We start from the raw sequence: 21,945 nt of genomic DNA, 5'->3' as shown, positions 1-21,945 counted from the left end.
CCGGGTAAAAAAATGGGGGGAGGAGAGGGAAGAAATTTCTGTGGGGAAGGTGAGGTGGGGGCAGCCGGGATGCTTCTCTCCCCCTCAGTCAGCCACAGGGAGCCATGTCTGCGGCTCTAGTGACTGACCGGGGGTGAGAGAAGCCTCAGTCAGTTGCTGCAGCTCATGCTCAGACAGCGCAGTGCTGTTGTCTGAGCGTGAGCTACTGAAAGGGTGGACATCCCTGTGTCCGTCCAGGCCCTGCGCCGGACGGAGGACAGGGAGCCAGAAAACCGGACTGTCCGGCCTAAAACCGGACGTCTGGTACCCTATGCATAGTGCACTGGAGCAAGCAGTTTTTTTCTAACAATTTAGACTAGAACCTTCAGAAATAACAGGTGCATATCCATGAAGCAAACATAATTATAAAAAAGAAAATGGCTGCACACCATTATACATGCAAAGAATAGAGCTAAGAAATGGGGGTCATTTCAGATAAAAGTGGTACAATACCGACTATAAATGGGTTAATAGAAGCTCTTAGCGCACATATTTGATCAAACGTGTGTCGGGCCCATCTACCAGGCGTCAAGGTGGCTTCCGCAGATGGGTCCCTAACACTAGTATACTGCCTCTCTTTGGACTTACCTAAGCCTACAATATTCAGGGCAGTGTAGGAACCAGCTACATATGTACTCTGTTCAGAAGTCCCAGGTAGATGGGCGTGTTCAGTCTAAAAGAGGCTCTACCCTCAATTAATACTACAAGAAAATTTAGACTAGAACCTTCAGAAAGGTGCATATCTATGAAGCAAACATAATTATAAAAAACAAAATGGCTGTACACCATTATATATACAAACAATAGAGCTAAGAAATGGGGGTCATTCCAGATAAAAGTGGTACAATACCGACTATAAATGGGTTAATTGAACCTCAGGATAGTCATCAATATCATATTGGCGGGGGTCAGGGCCGTCTTTAATATTGATTGGACCCTGGGCAAAAATTTACTTGGGCCCCCTGGACCCCGCCTTCCCACACCTTAGCATGCAATCACGGCCTCCACCACAGCACACACACGAAAAATCCACACATCTGGTAGAGTACAGTGATATAAATACTTCCAGTTCTGAAGACTCCAGCGGCTCAGGATCAGTGCTCTGGGCAGCTGGGCTCAGGCTGGAAGTGGGCACCGCTCTGCTGGAAGGAGACCAGGGCTCGGCTCACCCTAGTGTTACAGTGCACCCCACAGTATGCAGTATAGCACCCTATAGTATAAGCAACCCACAGTATGCAGTATAGCACCCTATAGTATACAGCACCACACAGTATGCAGTATAGCACCCTATAGTATACAGCACCACACAGTATGCAGTATAGCACCCCACACTATACAGTACCCCACAGTATATAGTAGAGCAGTATAGCAGCCCACAGTATACAGCCCCCCACACTATACAGGCCCCCCCCCCACACTATACAGGCCCCCCACACAGTATACAGGCCCCCCACACTATACAGGCCCCCCACAGTATACAGCCCCCCCCCCCCACAGTATAGAGCCCCCCCACAGTATACAGGCCCCCCACAGTATACAGGCCCCCCACAGTATACAGCCTACCACAGTATACAGCCCCCCACAGTATACAGGCCCCCCACAGTATACAGCCCCCCCACAGTATACAGCCCCCCCCCACAGTATACAGGCCCCCACAGTATACAGCTCCACACAGTATACAGCACCCCACTATACTGTAGTTTACAGTATATTAGCATAACAGCCCCTGTCACCTTTTTCTGATGTAATCTTCACACAAAAAAGCTCCACAGTTAAGGCAAACTTCTCCTGCAACACTCCTGGTAGGACCTGTGATGACCTCATAGCCATGTGACCAGTAATATTGCTAGGTTACTGGTCACATGGTGATGATGTCATCTAAGGTCCTAGATCACAGCTCACAGTACGCTGGCTGGACTCAGTGCCGGCAGGCAGGCATGGCAGCACCCCCTGTGTAGCTGACAGCCTGACACCCGGGGCAGTGGCTAGCAGGGCTCAAGAGGCAGCTGCCTTGGGCCCCCCAGGAGCAACTGGGCCCGGGGCAGCTGCCCCTTTTGCCCCTTGGTAAAGACGGCACTGGCGGAGGTCTCCCGACACTCCCTCCACCAATCAGCTGTTTGAAGAGAGAGTAGCGCTCATACGAGAGCTGCTTTCTCTGCTCTGTTCACCTGCTGGCTGCAGTATTTGCAGTGGTGAGCAGGTAAACAGAGCAGAGAAGGCCGCGCTCATACAGAAAAAGCGGACAACCCCTTTAAGGACATACTTGGAAAACATTACATACAGCACTACAGAACATACAGGGTAATACAGCCATGGTGACTTCTTTCAGCCGCACCTCGTCTCTACAGAGTTTAACAAACAGACATCTTACTTTCCTACTTTTTCATCTTCCTCCTCACCTTTTCAACATCCCATCCTGCCACCCCTAATACAGTGTCCGCTGTGCTCCCCAATACTATCCTGCAGAAACAGGACCCCTGAAAATACTGGTACCACACCTCTGTCAGACCCCATATAAGACCCCAGTTTTAGACCTCAGGTCAGACAGCAATGTCAGACCCCGACCCAATATCAGACCTCGGATAAGACCCCCATTAAACCTCCAGACTCCCATATAAGACCCCCATTAGACCTCCAAACCCCCATATCAGACCTCAAACCAGACCTCAAGACCCCCATATCAAACCTCAGACCAGACCTCCAGACCCCCATATCAGACCTCAGACCAGACCCCCAGACCCCCATGTCAGACCTTAGACCAGACCCCCATTAGACCTCCAGACTCCCACTAGACCTCCAAACCCCCATATCTGACCCGCATTAGACCTCCAGACCCCCATTAGACCTCCAGACCCCCAATCATACCTCCATACCCCCATTAGACCTCTCCAGACCCCAGTCAGACCTCCAGACCCCACAGTCAGACCTCCAGACCCCCCAATAGACCTCTCCAGACCCCAGTGAGACCTTCAGACCTCCCATTAGACCTCTTCAGACCCCCAGTCAGATCTCCAGACCCCCATTAGACCTCTCCAGACCCCCCATTAGACCTCTCCAGACCCCCATTAGACCTCCAGACCCCCAATCATACCTTCATACCCCCATTAGACCTCTCCAGACCCCAGTCAGACCTCCAGACCCCCCAATAGACCTCTCCAGACCCCAGTGAGACCTTCAGACCTCCCATTAGACCTCTCCAGACCCCTAGTCAGATCTCCAGACCTCCATTAGACCTCTCCAGACCCCCCATTAGACCACTCCAGACCCCCCATTAGACCTCTCCAGACCCCCAGTCAGACCTCCATACCCCCATTAGACCTCTCCAGACCCCCAGTCAGACCTCCAGACCACCCCAATCGACCTCTCCAGACCCCCAATTAGACCTCTTCAGACCCCCATTAGACCTCTCCAGACCCCCATTAGACCTCTCCAGACCCCCATTAGACCCTTCAGACCCCATATCAGACTGTAGAATAAAAAAGAAACTCACCTTTCCTGCTGCCACCTCCTTAGTGCCCCCCACATAGTACGATATCCCCTTAGTGTCTCCCAACATAGTATAATGCCCCCTTAGTGCCCCCATGCAGTGATGCTTCTAAGAGGCCTCCTCTCAGTAGGATATATCTTAAGTAACCCGATATAGAATAAGGCCTCCTTAAAGGGCCTCCACAGAAAGAAATGCCCTCTAAGTGCGCGCAATCAGTATAACATACTTTTAAGAGGCCCCCACGCACAGTGATGCCCTCTTGAGTGCTCTGCTCACAAAGTGATGCCAGTTAAGGGGCCTCACACAGTGATGCCCCCTTAAGTGGCTCTCACACAGTATGATGCACTTAAGTGGCCCCTGAAATAGTATGATTCCCTCTTATGCGCCTCCTCACAGTGATGTCCTCTTAAGTGGCTCCCACACAGTGATGCCCCTTATGTGCCCACTTCAGAGTGATGTCCCCTTAAAGGGGTTCTGCACTTTGTTTTAACTGATGATCTATCCTCTGGATAGATCAGCTTCTGATCGGCGGGGGTCCCACACCCGGGCCCCGGCCGATCAGCTGTTTGAGAAGGCAGCGGCGCTCCAGGAGCACTGTTTCCCGCTGGCCCTGCGACGTCACGACTAGTATCAACTAGCGTGGGCGGGGCTAAGCTCTGTTCACTTGAATGGAGCTTAGCACCGCCCATGCTATTTGATACTAGTCGTTACGTCAGTGGGCCGGCGACAAACAGTGAGAAGGCTGTGATGCTCCTGGAGCGCCGCTGCCTTCTCAAACAGCTGATCGGCGGGGGTCCCAGGTGTCGTACCCCTGCCGATCCGATGCTGATGATCTATCTAGAGGGGTTGTCCCATGAAAAATATTTTACAGTTTTGAAACCTGCACTTGGATCTGAATACTTTTGTAATTGCATGTAATAAAAAATGTAGTGTAGCCATTGAGTTATTCAATAAAATGTAACTGTATAGCGCCACCTGCTGTTTTTTTTTCTTATTTCTTTGACCTGCTGAGAAGGCCACACATAGTAACATAGTACATAAGGCCGAAAAAAGACATTTGTCCATCCAGTTCGGCCTGTTAACCTGCAAGTTGATCGAGAGGAAGGCAAAAAAAAAGAAGCCAATTTTCCCCACTTTAGGGGAATAAAAAATTCCTTCCCGACTCCAATCAGGCAATCAGAATAACTCCCTGGATCAACGACCCCCCTCTAATAGCTATAGCCTGTAATATTATTACGCTCCAGAAATACATCCAGGCCCCTCTTAAATTCCTTTATTGTACTCACCATCACCACCTCAGGCAAAGAGTTCCATAGTCTTACTGCTCTTACCGTTAAAGGGTTTCTACCACCAGAAATACTGTTATGTAGCTGACTGACATTAGCGATGCGCTAATGTCAGCACTACATAACAGTATGTTTCTAACATTAGTCCCTGCAGCCGTTTTTGTTAAAAAAGCACTTTTATTATATGCTAATGAGCCTCTAGGTGCTATGTGGGCGTAAAATCAGCACCTAGAGGCTCCGTCCACTCAACCTTTATCCCGCCCAGGTCCAGTGTTCTGCCCGCCCAGCTCCTCTTAAATGATGCCACTGTTCCCTGCATCGTTGGCGAAATCCCGCGCCTGCGCCGTTCACTTCTGTCTTTGGCGCAGTGAGTGAATGATGCTATCCTGGTGCCGGATTCCTCACTGCGCCTGCGCCGACTACGTCACAGTGAGGAAGCCGGCATCAGGAGAGCGGCCTTCACTCACTGCACCTCCGCCGAAGACAGAAGTGAACGGCGCAGGCGCGGGATTTCGCCAACGATGCAGGGAACAGTGGCATCAATCAAGAGGAGCTGGGCGGGCAGAACGCTGGACCTGGGCGGGATAAAGGGTGAGTGGACGGAGCCTCTAGATGCTGATTTTACACCCACATAGCACCTAGAGGCTCATTAGCATATAATAAAAGTGCTTTTTTAACAAAAACGGCTGCAGGGACTAATGTTAGAAACATACTGTTATGTAGTGCTGACATTAGTGCATCGCTAATGTCAGTCAGCTACATAACAGTATTTCTGGTGGTAGAAACCCTTTAAGAATCCTTTTCTATGTTTGTGTACAAACCTTCTTTCCTCCAGACGCAGAGGATGTCCCCTCGTCACAGTCACAGTCCTGGGGATAAATAGATGATGGGATAGATCTCTGTACTGACCCCTGATATATTTATACATATTAATTAGATCTCCCCTCAGTCGTCTTTTTTCTAAAGTGAATAACCCTAATTTTGATAATCTTTCAGGGTACTGTAGTTGCCCCATTCCAGTTATTACTTTAGTTGCCCTCCTCTGGACCTTCTCCAGCTCTGCTATGTCTGCCTTGTTTACAGGAGCCCAGAACTGTACACAGTACTCCATGTGTGGTCTGACTAGCGATTTGTAAAGTGGTAGGACTATGTTCTTATCACGGGCATCTATGCCCCTTCTGATGCAACCCATTATCTTATTGGCCTTGGCAGCAGCTGCCTGACACTGGTTTTTGCAGCTTAGTTTGCTGTTTATTAAAATTCCTAGATCCTTTTCCATGTCAGTGTTACCGAGTGTTTTATCATTTAGTATGTACGGGTGACTTGCATTATTCCTTCCCATGTGCATAACTTTACATTTGTCAGTGTTAAACCTCATCTGACACTTATCTGCCCAAGCCTCCAGTCTATCCAGATCGCTCTGTAGTAGTATACTGTCCTCTTCAGTGTTTATTACTTTACACAGTTTAGTGTCATCTGCGAAAATTGATACTTTACTATGCAAGCCTTCTACAAGATCATTAATAAATATATTGAAGAGAATAGGGCCCAATACTGACCCCTGAGATACCCCACTAGTGTCAGTGACCCAATCTGAGTGTGTACCGTTAATAACCACCCTCTGTTTTCTATCATTGAGCCAGTTACTTACCTACATACAGACGTTTTCTCCCAGTCCGAGCATTCTCATTTTATATACTAACCTTTTATGTGGTACAGTGTCAAATGCTTTGGAGAAGTCCAGATATATGACATCCATTGATTCGCCGCTGTCAAGTCTAGAACTTACCTCCTCATAGAAACTGATTAAATTAGTTTGGCATGACCGATCCCTCATGAAGCCATGCTGATATGGCGTTATTTTCTTATTTCCGTTGAGATGCTCTAAGATAGCATCTCTCAGAAAACTTTCAAACTGTTTACCTACAACAGATGTTAAACTTACCGGCCTATAGTTTCCAGGCTCTGTTTTTGGACCCTTTATGAATATTGGCACCACATTTGCCATGCGCCAATCCTGTGGGACATTCCCTGTCAGTATAGAGTCTGCAAATATCAGAAATAAGGGTCTGGCTATGACATTACTTAATTCCCTTAGGATACGGGGGTGTATGCCATCCGGTCCTGGTGATTTGTCTATTTTAATCTTTTTTAAAGTCGCTGTTGTACTTCTTCCTGGGTCAGACAGGACACTTTTAATGGGGAATTTATTTTGACATTCAGCATTTCATCTGACAGTTTATTTTCCTCAGTGAATACATTGGAGAAAAAAAAATTTAACAGCTTTGCTTTCTCCTCGTCGCTCTCTGCGACTCCCCCCTCATTACTCTTTAAAGGGCCGACACCCTCAGATTTATACTTTTTAACATTTATATAATTGAAGAACATTTTAGGGTTAGTTTTACTCTCTTTGGCAATTAATCTCTCGGTCTCTAGTTTGTCCGCTTTTATTAGTTTTTTACATGTTCTATTTTTTTCCTTATAGTTTTTCAGTGCTTCCGTGCTACCCTCCTGTTTTAGTGATTTATATGCTTTCTTTTTGTCATTTATTGCTTTCTTTACAGTTCTATTTATCCACATTGGTTTCTTTCTGTTCCTTAACCTTTTATTCCCATACGGTATGTACCTCTCACAATGAGATTTTAGGATGTTTTTAAAGATATCCCATTTTGTGGCTGTATTTTTATTTTTGAGGACTTTGTCCCAGTTAGTTAGGCCTATGGCCTCTCTTAGTTGGCTAAATTTTGCTTTTTTGAAGTTTGGTATTTTTGTTCCTCCCTGTAGAAACGCTCTTTTGAATGATAATTGGAAGGTTATTACTTTATGGTCACTATTTCCCAGGTGTCATCCTTCAACTGCCCCCTGAGGTGTGATAGGGAGACCATGGGCACAGCCCCTTATCTGCAGCAGAAAAGACACTCCCCTTGAGCTTTCAGCTTGATATAAATCTAGCAGAGCAATGACTGGGGAGATCTCTGGTTCTAGCTTTGTTGGAAAGAGATTGTCATGTACTTTATGGTGTCTGATTTCATGTTTTAGTTAAGTCATGGGATAACCCCTTTAAGTGGCTCTCTCACAGTGATGCCCCCTTAAGTGGCCGCCTTACACAATATGATGCCCCCTCACAGAGATGCTCTCTTAAGTCCCCCCCCCCCCCCAAAAAAAAAAATTCGCAGAGTGATGCCCCCTTGTGCCCCCCATGGAGTGATGCTCCACATTGCCCCCACTTTTAATATTCACCTTCCCCAAATTACTGTACCCAATGTCAGCTCCCTGCTTCTTCATCAGCAATCCAGCTCTGCCAATGATGTAATCGCACCTGCTGTGCTGAGCCACAGACAGCACAGAGCGGTGAAGCAGACCTTTGTTCTGTGCTCTGCTGTCTGTGGCTCAGCGTGGCAGGCATTATTGTATAGTGTTTGCCAGCCCTGAATCACTGGCGGCAGGGCAACGGTGAAGCAGAGAGTTGTGGGACTTGCAGCACTGAACTAGAAATACAGTACGGGGTATTTATCAAACTGGTGTAAAGTAGAACTGTGTCACGGCGGACAGGATATAAGATACACAGATAACTAAACAAACAATATTTCTAGGCGAGAAGCTGGGGATAAGGTCACCTCCTAGCAAATCCCTAACAGCTCTCCCTATTCTGCTTTACCCACATTCAGACCCTGAAGGTGGGAATAATGTGTCCTCGTTCCTGGGCTGAGAATACCCTAGAATCCCTGAGATGGTGAAAGAGGGAAAAGGGGCAGCCTGCTCCCTCAGAACCAGGAGGGGACAGACGACACTCAAACAGCCTAGACAGCAAACCAAAGAAATCAGAAACCAACTTATCTTATCTGAGCCGGAAAAGCCAATCCTTCACTCCTTGCTTCCACAGCCTGACAGAAGCTATAACCCACACGGAACACTGGGAGGGGAGTAATTTAAACCAACGACCCCACCCAGTGCACCTGAAGGGAGGCGGATCTAGTACGACTCCAAAACAAAACAAATGACTAGACACGTGCTGCTAATCTGGCAGACCTCCGTACATAGTCTGAGCAGGGCATGACAAACTGGCTTAGTTGCCCATAGCTACCAATAAGATTCCTCCTTTCATTTTCCAAAGGAGCTGTGAAAATTGAAAGGTGGAATCTGATTGGTTGCTATGGGCAACTAAGCCAATTCTACTTTACATCAGTTTGTGCGGACTCTTGGGGTCATTTATCAATCTTCAAGTGATGGCATTTTCTTGCTATATATTTAATTAGAATAGTAAGAGAACCCCTTTAAAGTGAAAATATGATATTTAACATGGAAATAGGGTTGTCTGGTTTAGAGAACCTATTTTCAGATACTTTATTAGCGAAGTCTTATTTAGTAGATATGGGTCCCTTATTTAGGGCTCTTGTAGCCAAAGTGATGAACATCTAAAAAGAGTGTTTTATTCATCTTTGTTAAAGGCCTCATACACACAACCATATGTATTTTGCGGTCCGCAAAAAATACAGATGATGACTGTGTGCATTCTGTATTTTGCGGAACAGAACAGCTGGCCCCTAATAGAACAGTACTATCCTTGTCTGTAATGCGGACAATAATATAACATGTTCTAATTTTTTACGGAACGGACATACGGAAATGGAATGCACCTGGAGTATCTTTCGTTTTTTTTGCGGACCCATTGAAATACGGTTTGCAAATAAAAAATGGAACAGACACGGAAAGAAATTACATTTGTGTGCATGAGCCCTTAGGGTCCATTCACATGTCCGCAAATGGGTCCGCATCCGTTCCCCAATATTGGGAACGGGTGCGGACCCATTCATTTTCTATGGGGCCAGAAGAGATGCGGAGAGCACACTATGTGCTCTCCACATCCGCATTTCCGGAGCACGGCCGCGAACTTCCAGGCCGCGGCTCCGCAAAAAAATAGAACATGTCCTATTCTTGTCCGCAATTGCGGACAAGAATAGGCAGTTTTATGGGGGTGCTAGCTGGGTGTATTGCAGATCCGCAATACACTATGGATGTGTGAATGGACCCTTATACAGACAATAAACTGATTTTAGTGAGCACTATGTGATGCTTCATTTCCCCTGTAATGCCCTGCCGGCAAACATTTGATGCTGGATTTTCCCACAGAGGACAGCTGATCGCTCAGGGCGAGTTCACATCACCGTTATTTTCCGTTCTTCTGATTTATCACAAGAACAGAAATAAAGATTTCTGTCAAAGATCCGTTATTTTAGATGAAAAAAAAGTCCTGCATGCATAAAATAACGGATCTCAGACGAAAATTGCTCAAACGGATGGCAAATGTGCAAAACTAAAAATACAAATGTGATAGCACTCTGCAACCAGCACTCTGCCCTGCCTCTATGCTGGATGAGGCATTGGTGTACATTTTGGCCAAAGCGTAATAAGCCACTCACCACGTCAAGGTCGCCTCTATGGAGTGGTCCCTAACACTAGTTCCTACCTGTTTATGGGCCATGACAGCCACACAAAGTCCAGGGAATGTAGGTCAAACTGATGCACAGGATCCCCCCCCCACCTTTTTTTTTTTTTACAGGATCCGCTTTTTTTCTTTATTCTTCTGTTCTTCTGATGAACAAATAGGGATTATCCAAAGCAGAAAACCCTTTTAGAGAACAGGATTGCAGTATGATTTCTGTCACAAAATGAACATATTTTTCTGTATTTCAGATCGTTTTTGAAGTTGCGTTCAATGGCATCCAAGCGGGATATGTTGCTGTGGATGATATTTCATTTTCCGCTGAATACTGCAGTGAGGAAAGAGGTATGAGTTTGCCAATATAGCAGTGGTTAACCTGTCTCTCTTCATGGTTATACATTGTTGATTGGAGCAATGTTTGCACGCAGCTCTGGCTGCATAGAAGTGAATGGGGCTTGTGTGAAAAATAGAATTTATCTGAATGCAATGGGGGAGATTTATCAAAACTGGTATAAAGGAAAACAACTAAGTTGCCCATAGCAACCAATCAGATTCCACCTTTCATTTTCCAAAGGAGCTCTGAAAAATGGAATCTGAATGGTTGCTATTGGCAACTAAGCTAGTTTTCCTTTATACCAGTTTTGATAAATCTTTTTCTTGTTTTATTCAGATACAATCCGGATGGAAAAAAACAAGACACTGAACGCAATCTCAGACAAAACTAATTTAACCACCTCCCGTCACACTAACGCCGATAGGCGTCAGGACGGTGGTGCTCTCAGGTCTCGATGACGCCAATAGGCGTCATCTCGTGAGACCCGAGATTTCCTGTGAACGTGCGCTCACAGGATCGCGAGGTAAACAAGTTGATCTACAGCCTGCCAGCGGCGATCATTCGCTGGCAGGCTGTAGATGCGATTTTTTTAACATCAGAAAGGTATATTAGACGCTGTTTTGTTAACAGCGTCTGATATACCTGCTACCTGGTCCTCTGGTGGTCCCTTTTGCTTGGATTGACCACCAGAGGACACAGGCAGCTCTGTAAGTAGCACCAAGCACCACACTACACTACACCCCCTTCCCTGTCACTTATTGACCCCTTATTAACCCCTGATCACCCCATATAGACTCCCTGATCACCCCCCTGTCATTGATCACCCCCCTGTAAGGCTCCATTCAGACGTCCGTATGTGTTTTGCAGGTCCGCAAAACACGGACACCGGCAATGTGCTTTCCGCATTTTGCGGATCCGCACATTGCCAGAACTATATAGAAAATGCCTTTTCTTGTCCGCAATTGCGGACAAGAATAGGACATGTTCTATATTTTTGCAGAACGGAAGTGCGGACCCGGAAGTGCAGATCCGCAATTCCGGATCCGAGCGGGACAAAGTCTGTCCCCATAGAAATGAATGGGTCCGCAATTCCGTTCCGCAAAATGCGGAACAGAACTGCGGACGTGTGAATGGGGCCTTATCACCGCCAGTTAGTTAGCTACTTGTTAGGAAGTTAGCGCCCACCGCACCGCAGTCACTGATTAGTCGCTGATTAGCGTCATCGCTGTCCCTAATCAGCACTAGTACTATATAGTATCTGTAAGTGATCAAGACTGATCGCAATCAGATCTATATCAGTACATTATGGTCACCTTAGGCTCTACAAAAAACGCAGTGTTCGCCCCATCAGGCCTGATCTTGTGCGCACACTTGCGTTCAGTCCGCCCCACCGCAGTCACAGAATTTTTTTTTTTCTGATCACTGCAAAAACACCGTAAAATCGCTGCGGCGCTATAAAGATCACTTTTGAGCTTTTTGGATCTTTATTAGCGATCGCAGCTTTTTTTTTTTTTTTTTTAATATTTTTTGGCAGAGATTTTTTCATCCACATTGATCGATGCGAATGAAGAAATCTGTGCCGTTCATTTTTTCTTTCAGCCCAGAGGCTGAACGGAAAAAAAAATCTCATTACCTGTATGCTCAATATAAGGCCTCATGCACACGACCGTGCTGTTTTTTGCGGTCCGCAAACCGCAGATGCGCAAAACCCGGAAGGCACTCGTGTTGACTTCTGCAATTTGCGGAACGGAACGGGCGCCGGCAATATAAATGCCTATTCTTGTCCGCAAAGCGCGGACAAGAATAGGACATGTTATATTTTTTTAGCAGGGCCGCGGAACGGAGCGACGGATGCGGACCCAAACAACGGTCGTGATGATGAGGCCTAAGGAGAATAGCAGAAACTCCTAATGCTGACCATACATGTAATGATTGTGGAGACCCTCAAATGCCAGGGCAGTACAAACACCCTACAAATGACCCCATTTTGGAAAGAAGACACCCCAAGGTATACGTTGAGGGGCATATTGAGTCCATGAAAGATTGAACTTTTTGTCACAAGTTAGCGGAAAGGGAGACTTCGTGAGAAAAAACAAAAATAAATCAATTTCCGCTAACTTGTGCCAAAGAAAAAAATCTTCGATGAACTCGCCATGCCCCTCACGGAATACCTTGGGGTGTCTTCTTTCCAAAATGGGGTCACTTGTGGGGTATTTATACTGCCCTGGCATTTTAGGGGCCCTAAAGCGTGAGAAGAAGTCTGTAATCCAAATGCCTAAAAATGCCCTCCTAAAAGGTACTCGTTGGACTTTCGGCCCCTTTGCGCATCTTGGCTGCAAAAAAGTGTCACACGTGGTATCGCCGTACTCAGGAGAAGTAGGGCAATGTGTTTTGGAGTGTATTTTTACATATACCCATGCTGGGTGAGAGAAATATCACAATATTGACAACTTTGTATAAAAAAATGGAAAAAGTTGTCATTTACAGAGATATTTTTCACACACAGTATGGGTATATGTAAACATACACCCCAAAACACATTGCCCTACTTCTCCTGAGTACGGCGATACCACATGTGTGACACTTTTTTGCAGCCTAGGTGCGCAAAGGGGCCCAAATTCCAATGAGTACTTTTAGGATTGCATAGGGCATTTTTTACGCATTTGGATTCCAAACTACTTCTCACGCTTTAGGGCCCCTAAAATGCCAGGGCAGTATAAATACCCCACAAGTGACTCCATTTTGGAAAGAAGACACCCCAAGGTATTCCGTGAGGAGCATGGCGAGTTCATGTAAAATTTTATTTTTTGTCACAAGTTAGTGGAATATGAGACTTTGTAAGAAAAAATAAAATAAAATCTATTTTCCGCTAACTTGTGCCAAAAAAAAAATTATATTCTATGAACTCGCCATGCATATGCATCAAATTGTTTTTTTTACACAATAAAAGCACACAGAGCTATGGGGAATGGGTATTGCAGATGTGCTAGTGGCCATCTAGCAACCGATGTCCTCAGCTCTATACACAAACTCCCGGTGACAGGTTTCCTTTAACTTGCATGCAAACCCTTCATGTTTTCCATGAACAGATCCTGACACAATCCGTATCGCTCGTGTGAAAAAGGCCAAACTTTCACAAAATTGTTAAAATTGCACTGTGCAACGATAACAGCACCCCAAAGCACCATGGGGATCATTTATTAAGACCGGAAATTTATACACCGGTCTTAATCCCCATCTGCTGGGGGTGGATGCACCAAAGTTATGTATTATTTTAATAAAATAATAAAATAAGTCAACAGTCACCTTACTAACCCCCCTGCCACTTATGTTACAGTGATTCACCACTGGAAGCGGGGTCTCGGCTCTCACATTAAGGGTCCATTCACATATCCGCAAAATGGGTCCGCATCCGTTCCGTCCCTTTCATTTTCAATGGGGCCGGAATGTGCTGTCCGCATTTCCGCTGTTTCCGCAAAAAAAAGAACATGTCCTATTCTTGTCCGCAATTGCGGACAAGATTAGGTATTTTCTATTATAGTGCCGGCGATGTGTGGTCCGCAAATTGCGGAATGCACTTTGCCGGTGTCCGTGTTTTGTGGATCCGCAAAACACTTACGGACGTGTGAATGGACTCTAAGGCTGAGCGCCTGCTGTAACAGCCAGGATCGGCAGGAGTGCTGATACGGGCTGTTTAACCCCTTACAGGCAATGGTGCCCGCTGCATGTAAGCGGTGACAGAGGGAGCAGATTCCCTCTGCCTTCTATTGCCATCCCACAAATGCGATCACAAGGTGCCAATGTGTGTATAGGCAGGCTGGGACCTGGTGGAGTGTTCTCCAGCAGGCGCCTCTCTGCAGCCTGCTGGTCAGTGTCAGTATAGAACTGACATTAAAATGCAATGCACCATATGGATAGTGCATTCTATTTTAGAAGCAATCAAAAGATTGCCTATTATAGTCCCATTCTTTTTTTTAAAAAACACATTTAATAAATAAAAAAAATTCCAATAAAAAAATATGCTTTTTTCCATTGAAAATATGGTTTTCAATGAAAAATTTGCAAAAATAAATTCTCCCCCACATGTTTGGTATTACCGCATCCGTAACAACCCGCACTACACAAATATCATGTGAATTATTTCCTAGCCAGAATTGGTAGTTTATTCTTAGTCACCACAGGAAAAACTTTATAACAAGTGATCAAAATGTGTTATTTACCCCAAAATGATACCAATGAAAACTACAAGTTGTCTGGCAAAAATCAAGCCCTTACACAACTCAATAGAAATAAAAATAAAAATGTTATGGGTCTTGGGATGAGCGATGCAAAAAGATTTTCCTCTTTTAAAAAAAAGAGGTTTTATTGCACAAAAGTAGTAAAACGTAAAAAAAACCACTATATGTATTTGGTATCGTTGTAATCGTACTGACCCAGAGAATAAAGATATTCTGTTATTTAGGCCAAAAAATGAATGCGCCAAAATTTATAACATAAAAACTCAGTGCCAGTATTGTTGTTTTTTCCCCATCTTCCTCCCAGAAAGAATTAAAATTAATCAGAAAGTTATGTGTACCCCAAAATGGCGCTATTAAAAACTACAACTTGTCCCGCAAAAAACAAGCCCCCATACAGCTACATAGATGGAAAAATAAAAAAGTTATAACTCCTGGAAGGCGATGATGAAAAAAGGAAGAAAAACTTATGGTCAGTAAGGCCCAAAACAGGCTGGTCTCTAAGGGCTAATGTGGTTGAGCTGAGATTGACAAAGTATAAACTGCTTGGTGGTGCTTGGTCAATGATCACACAACCAGAGTTGTTCACCCTTTATTTTGGGTTCTGCAGCAGGGTATAAGTTGAAGCAGGGTGGGTTGTATCTCTTGCTGTGATACAAGCTGCCTCCTCGGTATGGTAATGGTCATACAGATGCTGGATATCCTCCTGTGGTATGTCATTTCAAGCTCTTTCAACTTGGACCCAAATTCAGGCAAGATGGCTGTTGGCTGCTGTGCATAGAAGATCCATTACCCCATCCAATCCCAGATATTCTCGAAGGGGATGAGATGATCCAACTGGCCATGATAGTTGCTGGATATCCTGAAGAGCACATTGTGTAGTGCAGGCAGTGTGGGGGTGAGTGTTATCTTATTAGAACAGCACGTCTGTTAAAGGCAGTAGGACTAGTTTAACGATGTCCCGGACATACTGAAAGCTGCTCAGTATTCCCTCCACAAATACTAGTCAGGAACGGCCAAGGTAGCTAATGGTACCCTGCAACATGACACCTGGTTTTGGTCCTGTGTGACTCAGCTGTGCATGATGGAGGTAGGTGCTTTCCCTACTACCTTTTTTGACTCACTTAGGAGATGGGAGGTGTTTCAACACAGCTACACAATGTGCTCTTTGGGTATCTAGCAACTCCCCTGACCAGCTTGATCGCCAGATCTCTCCCCATCTAGAATGCCTGGGAGTGGACTAGGCAACAGATCTGCCACGTACAGCAGCCAACAACCACCTTGCCTGAACTATGGGTCCAAGTTGAAAGAGCTTGGAATGAGATACCACAGGAGGATATCCAGCATCTGTATGACCATTACCATGCCAGAATGGCAGCCTGTATTACAGCAAAGGTAGATGCCACCCAATATTACTGTGATCCTGCCTTAACATACCCAGCTGCAGAACCTAAAATAAAGGACCACCTTGGTTGTGTGATCATTGACTAAGCACCACTAGCCACTTATACTTTTTCAGTACTGTAACAAGGATGATGTGATCATGCCAGGAGGGCCGTTTTATATAATCATCAATTGTATACAATATCTAGACAGTCTTGCTGTTGCAGTTCTAAATAACTTTTCTTCAGGACTTATTAGGTTTTGGCAGATAATTTTCCATTTGGCATGTAAACCAGTTGATCTCATTGTTTGGTCATGTGGACAGCAGAGTTTTTCCATCACAACCTAGTACAGTCAAGGAAACAAATCCATTCTATTTGAATAGATCTACTTTTACTGTAAAATGTTCAGTTAAAGCATAAATACCATTATAACTTTTCTTTAATAAATCAGCAGCACATTGTAACATGAAACTTTGTAATACAGCTCATTAGGGAAATGTGCGGAAAATGCTTAAAGGGATTGTCTAGCCTTTACTAGTTGATTGCCTTTCCTCAGGATAGGCCTTCAACAGCCGATTAGTGGGGTCTGACACACCACACCTCCACCAATCAGCTGTTTGGGTGTAGCTCTGTTGGTGGAAGTCAGTGCTGGAACTACACAGAACTATCAACCTTGTAGCAGAGGTAGCTTGTTACTACAGTGCTGCTTGCACTAAACAAAATAGTAGAAGTACTGTAGTAATGAGCTCTCCACTACAAGGTTGATGGTGCTGTGTAGCTCTGATGCCAACTTCAGCTGATTGGCAGTGGTGCAGGGTGTCAGATCCCCACCAATCAGCTAGCAAAGGCCTATACCTGAGGATAGGAAATCACTTTTTAAAGGCTGGACAATCCCTTTAACATTTCCTTCTTTCTATATTAAACCCTTTTCTCAAACTGATAAAAGAAACTACCTGTCTGTTATTATATGCAGACTAGAACTGGCCCACAGGGATACAGGGGAATCCTCCGGTGGGCCCCTGAGCAAGGTGGGCCCCTAGCCTCCCACCCCCTGCACAAGTGGCACATAACAAAGTAGACTTACTGCACTAAATACATATACAGCAACTCCACTAGCCTATGTTCATATAAAAAACAAGCACAGCACTGTACATAGTATAGCAGCTGTTCTTGGTATCTCACTCAGCCCTATTTTCTTCAGTGGGGCTGAGCTGCTCCTAGGCCACGTTACAGATGAACGTGTCTTCACTGGCCTAGGAAAAGCTGGAGAAGGCTGTGGCGCTCACAGGAGCACCGGTGCCTTCTCAAACAGCTGGTGCCAGACCCCACCAATCTGATTCTGATGACCTATCCTGAGGATAGGTCATCAGTAGTAAAATCTCAGAAAACCCCTTTAAGTGCTGCAGTTCCTTCACAGTATTTTACTGCACTGCAATATTCCAGCCACCCACTGTAAAGGGAATTACATTAATGATCCATTTGTATTGCAGTTTTGTGGCCATATGCATTTAGATTGGCTGGGAGCCTACAGGTTGGACCCCAGTATAAGATTTAGTTTATGTCTAGAGTTGAGCGGACACCTGGATGTTCGGGTTCGGCAGGTTCGGCCGAACTTGAAAAAAAAGTTTGGGTTCGGGACCCGAACTTGACCCGAACTTGAACCCGAACCCCGTTGAAGTCAATGGGGACCCCAACTTTTGGCCACTAAAATTGCTCTAAAATATCCCTGGAAAGAGCTAGAGGGCTGCAAAAGGCAGCAAAATGTGCTTAAGAGCATGACAAATGCGCTGCGAACAAATGTGGATAGGGAAATGAATTAAAAAAACATAAAAGACATTAAAAAAATACAAATTTGGAATGATGTAGGAGGAAGAGGTTGAGGAGGCGGTGAATGGGTGGATGTGGCGGTGTAGGCTCACGTGGCGGTCTAGGTGGAAGCGGCGGCGAAGGAGGAATAGGTAGCCAACACAGATGTGTGTTATTTTGCATTTTTACATAGGAATATCCCCCAAAATATTGGGACATATAAAAAAAAAAGGAATAAGTGCACTTGAGTACAAGGATGGATGGTGGAGGCTGTTAGAACTGTCTATTCTGCACAAGGTACAGACAAGTCTTGTGGGATCCAGGCCTGGTTCATTTTAATGAACGTGAGCCTGTCCACGTTGGCTGTGGACAGGCGGATGCGTCTGTCTGTAATGACGCCTCCTGCCGTGCTAAATACACGTTCAGAGAGTACACTGGCCGCAGGGCAGGCCAGCACCTCCAAGGCATACAGGGCAAGCTCTGGCCGTGTGAACAATTTGGAGACCCAGAAGTTGAATGGGGCAGAACCATCAGTCAGTACGTGTAGGCGTGTGCACAGGTACTGTTCCACCATGTTGTTCAAATGCTGCCTCCTGCTAACACGCTCCATATCAGCAGTTGGGGCCGGTTGTTGAGGCGAGGTGACAAAGCTTTTCCACATGTCGGCCATGCTAACCCTGCCTTCTGAGGTGCTGGCGCTGACACAGCTGCGTTGGCGACTTCTTCCTCCTCCCCTGCCTTCGCCTTGTGCTTCCACTTGTCCCCCGGCATCAGTCGGGAATGCTCTCAGGAGCACGTCTACCAGCATGCGCCTGTAGTCGCGCATCTTCCGATCACGCTCCAGTGAGGGAATTAAGGACGGCACATTGTCTTTGTAACGGGGATCCAGCAGGGTGGCCACCCAGTAGTCAGCACACGTTAAAATGTGGGCAACTCTGCATGTAGTCGCTCATGTGTGCCAGGCTGCCCAGAGGTAAGGACAAGCTGTCCTCTCTGGGAGGCGTATCGTCTGCGTCCTCCGTATCCCCCAAGCCACGCACCAGTGATGCGTCCGAGCTGCGTTGGATACCACCCAGCTGTGAACATGCTTCATCCCCATCCTCCTCCTCCTCCTCCAGTAGTGGGCCCTGGCTGGCCAAATTTGTACCTGGCCTCTGCTGTTGCAAAAATCCTCTTTCTGAGCCACTTCTAAAAGACTGGCCTGAAAGTGTTAGAGATGACCCCTCTTCCTCCTCCTCATCCTGGGCCACATCCTCTTCCATCATCGCCCTAAGTGTTTTCTCAAGGAGACATAGAAGTGGTATTGTAACGCTGATAACGGCGTCATCGCCACTAGTCATGTTGGTGGAGTACTCGAAACAGTGCAACAGGGCACACAGGTCTCGCATGGAGGCCAAGTCATTGGTGGTGAAGTGGTGCTGTTCCGCAGTGCGACTCACCCGTGCATGCTGCAGCTGAAACTCCACTATGGCCTGCTGCTGCTCGCACAGTCTCTCCAGCATGTGCAAGGTGGAGTTCCACCTGGTGGGCACGTCGCATATGAGGCGGTGGGCGGGAAGGCCGAAGTTACGCGGTAGAGCAGACAGCCGAGCGGCGGCAGGATGAGAACGTCGGAAGCGCGCACAGACGGCCCGCACTTTATGCAGCAGCTCAGACATGTCGGGGTAGTTGTGAATGAATTTCTGCACCACCAAATTCAGCACATGAGCCAGGCAAGGGATGTGCGTCAAACCGGCTAGTCCCAGAGCTGCAATGAGATTTCGCCCATTATCGCACACCACCAGGCCGGGCTTGAGGCTCACTGGCAGCAATCTCTCGTCGGTCTGTTGTTCTATACTCCGCCACAACTCCTGCGCGGTGTGGGGCCTGTCCCGCAAACACATCAGTTTCATAACGGCCTGCTGACGTTTACCCCTGGCTGTGCTGAAGTTGGTGGTGAAGGTCTGTCGCTGACCGGATGAGGAGGTGGTAGAAGAGGAGGAGGAAGCCGAGTAGGAAGAGGAGGCAACAGGAGGCAAAGAATGATGCCCTGCGATCCTTGGCGGCGGAAGGACGTGCGCCAAACAGCTCTCCGCCTGGGGCCCAGCCGTCACTACATTTACCCAGTGTGCAGTTAGGAAAATATAGCGTCCCTGGCCGTGCTTACTGGTCCACGTATCTGTGGTTAGGTGGACCTTGCCATAGATGGCGTTGCGCACTGCACACTTGATTTTATCCGATACTTGGTTGTGCAGGGAGGGCACGGCTCTCCTGGAGAAGTAGTGGCGGCTGGGAACGACGTAGTGTGGGACAGCAAGCGACATGAGTTGTTTGAAGCTGTCCGTTTCCACCAGCCTGAATGACAGCATTTCAAAGGCCAGTAGTTTAGAAATGCTGGCATTCAGGGCCAGGGATCGAGGGTGGCTAGGTGGGAATTTACGCTTTCTCTCCAGGGTTTGTGAGATGGAGAGCTGAACGCTTCCGTGTGACATGGTGGAGATGCTTGGTGACGGAGGTGGTGGTGTTGGTGGCTCATCCTCTGTTTGCTGTGCGGCAGGTGCCAACGTTCCTCCAGAGGCGGAGGAAGAGGCCGAGGCAGCAGCAGAAGAGGGAGCAGGAGGGGCCTGAGCCCTTTCTTTGTTTTGAAGGTGCTTACTCCACTGCAGCCCGTGTCTCGCATGTAGATGCCTGGTCATGCAGGTTGTGCTAAGGTTCAGAACGTTAATGCCTCGCTTCAGGCTCTGATGGCACAGCGTGCAAACCACTCTGGTCTTTCTCATCAGCACATTGTGTGAAGAAGTGCCATGTCAGGGAACTCCTTGAAGCTGCCTTTGGTGTGCTAGGTCTCTGGTGACGGTGGCCAGTAGCAGGCGAACTGTTTTGGCGATGGCTGCTCTGCTTTTGCACCCTGCTCCCTCTTTTGCTACGCTGTTGGCTCGGTCTCACCACTGCCTCTTCCTCCGAACTCTGAAAGTCAGTGGCACGACCTTCATTCCATGTGGGGTCTAGGACCTCATCGTCCCCTGCATCGTCTTCCACCCAGTCTTCCTCCCTGGCCTCCTTTTCGGTCTGCACACTGCAGAAAGACGCAGCAGTTGACACCTGTTTTTCGTCATCATCAGAGACGTGCTGAGGTGGTATTCCCATGTCCTCATCAGGAAACATAAGTGGTTGTGCGTCAGTGCATTCTATGTCTTCCACCCCTGGGAAAGGGCTAGGTGGATGCCCTTGGAAAACCCTGCCAGCAGAGTCTTCAAACAGCATAAGAGACTGCTGCATGACTTGAGGCTCAGACAGGTTCCCCGATATGCACGGGGGTGATGTGTCAGACTGATGGGCTTGGTTTTTATGCGCCACCTGTGCGCTTTCTGCAGAAGACTGGGTGGGAGATAATGTGAACCTGCTGGATCCACTGTCGGCCACCCAATCGACTGGCGCCTGTACTTGCTCAGGCCTTACCATCCTAAGAAAGGCATTAGGCCTGACCAAATATCGCTGTAGATTCTGGCGGCTACTGGGACCTGAGGTAGTAGGTTCAGTAGGACATGTAGCTGTGGCAGAAAGGCCACGTCCTCTCCCTGCACCAGAGGCTCCACCAACACCAACACCACGACCATGACCGCGTCTCTTATTAGATGTTTGCCTCATAGTTAGCGTTCACCAAGCAAAGTAAAAAGTGGTTGAGTCTGTTAAAAATAATTATCCGCCAATAAAAACCCTGATGTAGGGTATTGCACTCTATATGACAGCGGTATTTGTGGCCTACATTTCACAGTAATTTATGCACCTCTAATCTCAGATGTGCAGTATATCAGAGGTTTTTTTTTAACCCCAGTAAGCAAAATCCGTATTGGTGGCCTAAATTTCACAGTAACTTATGCACCTCTAATCCCAGATGTGCAGTATATCAGAGGTTTTTTTTTAACCCCAGTAAGCAAAAGCCGTATTTGT

General features: G+C 46.8%; 1 protein-coding gene across 3 annotated transcripts in view; it reads left to right on the top strand.

The window, feature by feature from the left end:
• Positions 1–21,945, top strand: part of MAMDC2 (MAM domain containing 2) — a 140,864-nt gene that overhangs the window by 84,850 nt on the left and 34,069 nt on the right. For all 3 annotated transcript variants that reach the window (XM_040420314.1, XM_040420315.1, XM_040420316.1), the window contains exon 7: positions 10,507–10,600. In XM_040420314.1, coding sequence (XP_040276248.1) covers positions 10,507–10,600 — 94 coding nt within the window. The remainder of the gene's footprint in view (positions 1–10,506; positions 10,601–21,945) is intronic.

This window comes from Bufo bufo, chromosome 2, assembly GCF_905171765.1.
Source record: "Bufo bufo chromosome 2, aBufBuf1.1, whole genome shotgun sequence".
NCBI classification, from domain to species: domain Eukaryota; kingdom Metazoa; phylum Chordata; class Amphibia; order Anura; family Bufonidae; genus Bufo; species Bufo bufo.
Note: the sequence above shows the minus strand (reverse complement) of the source record. Positions and strands in the feature narration are given on the sequence as shown.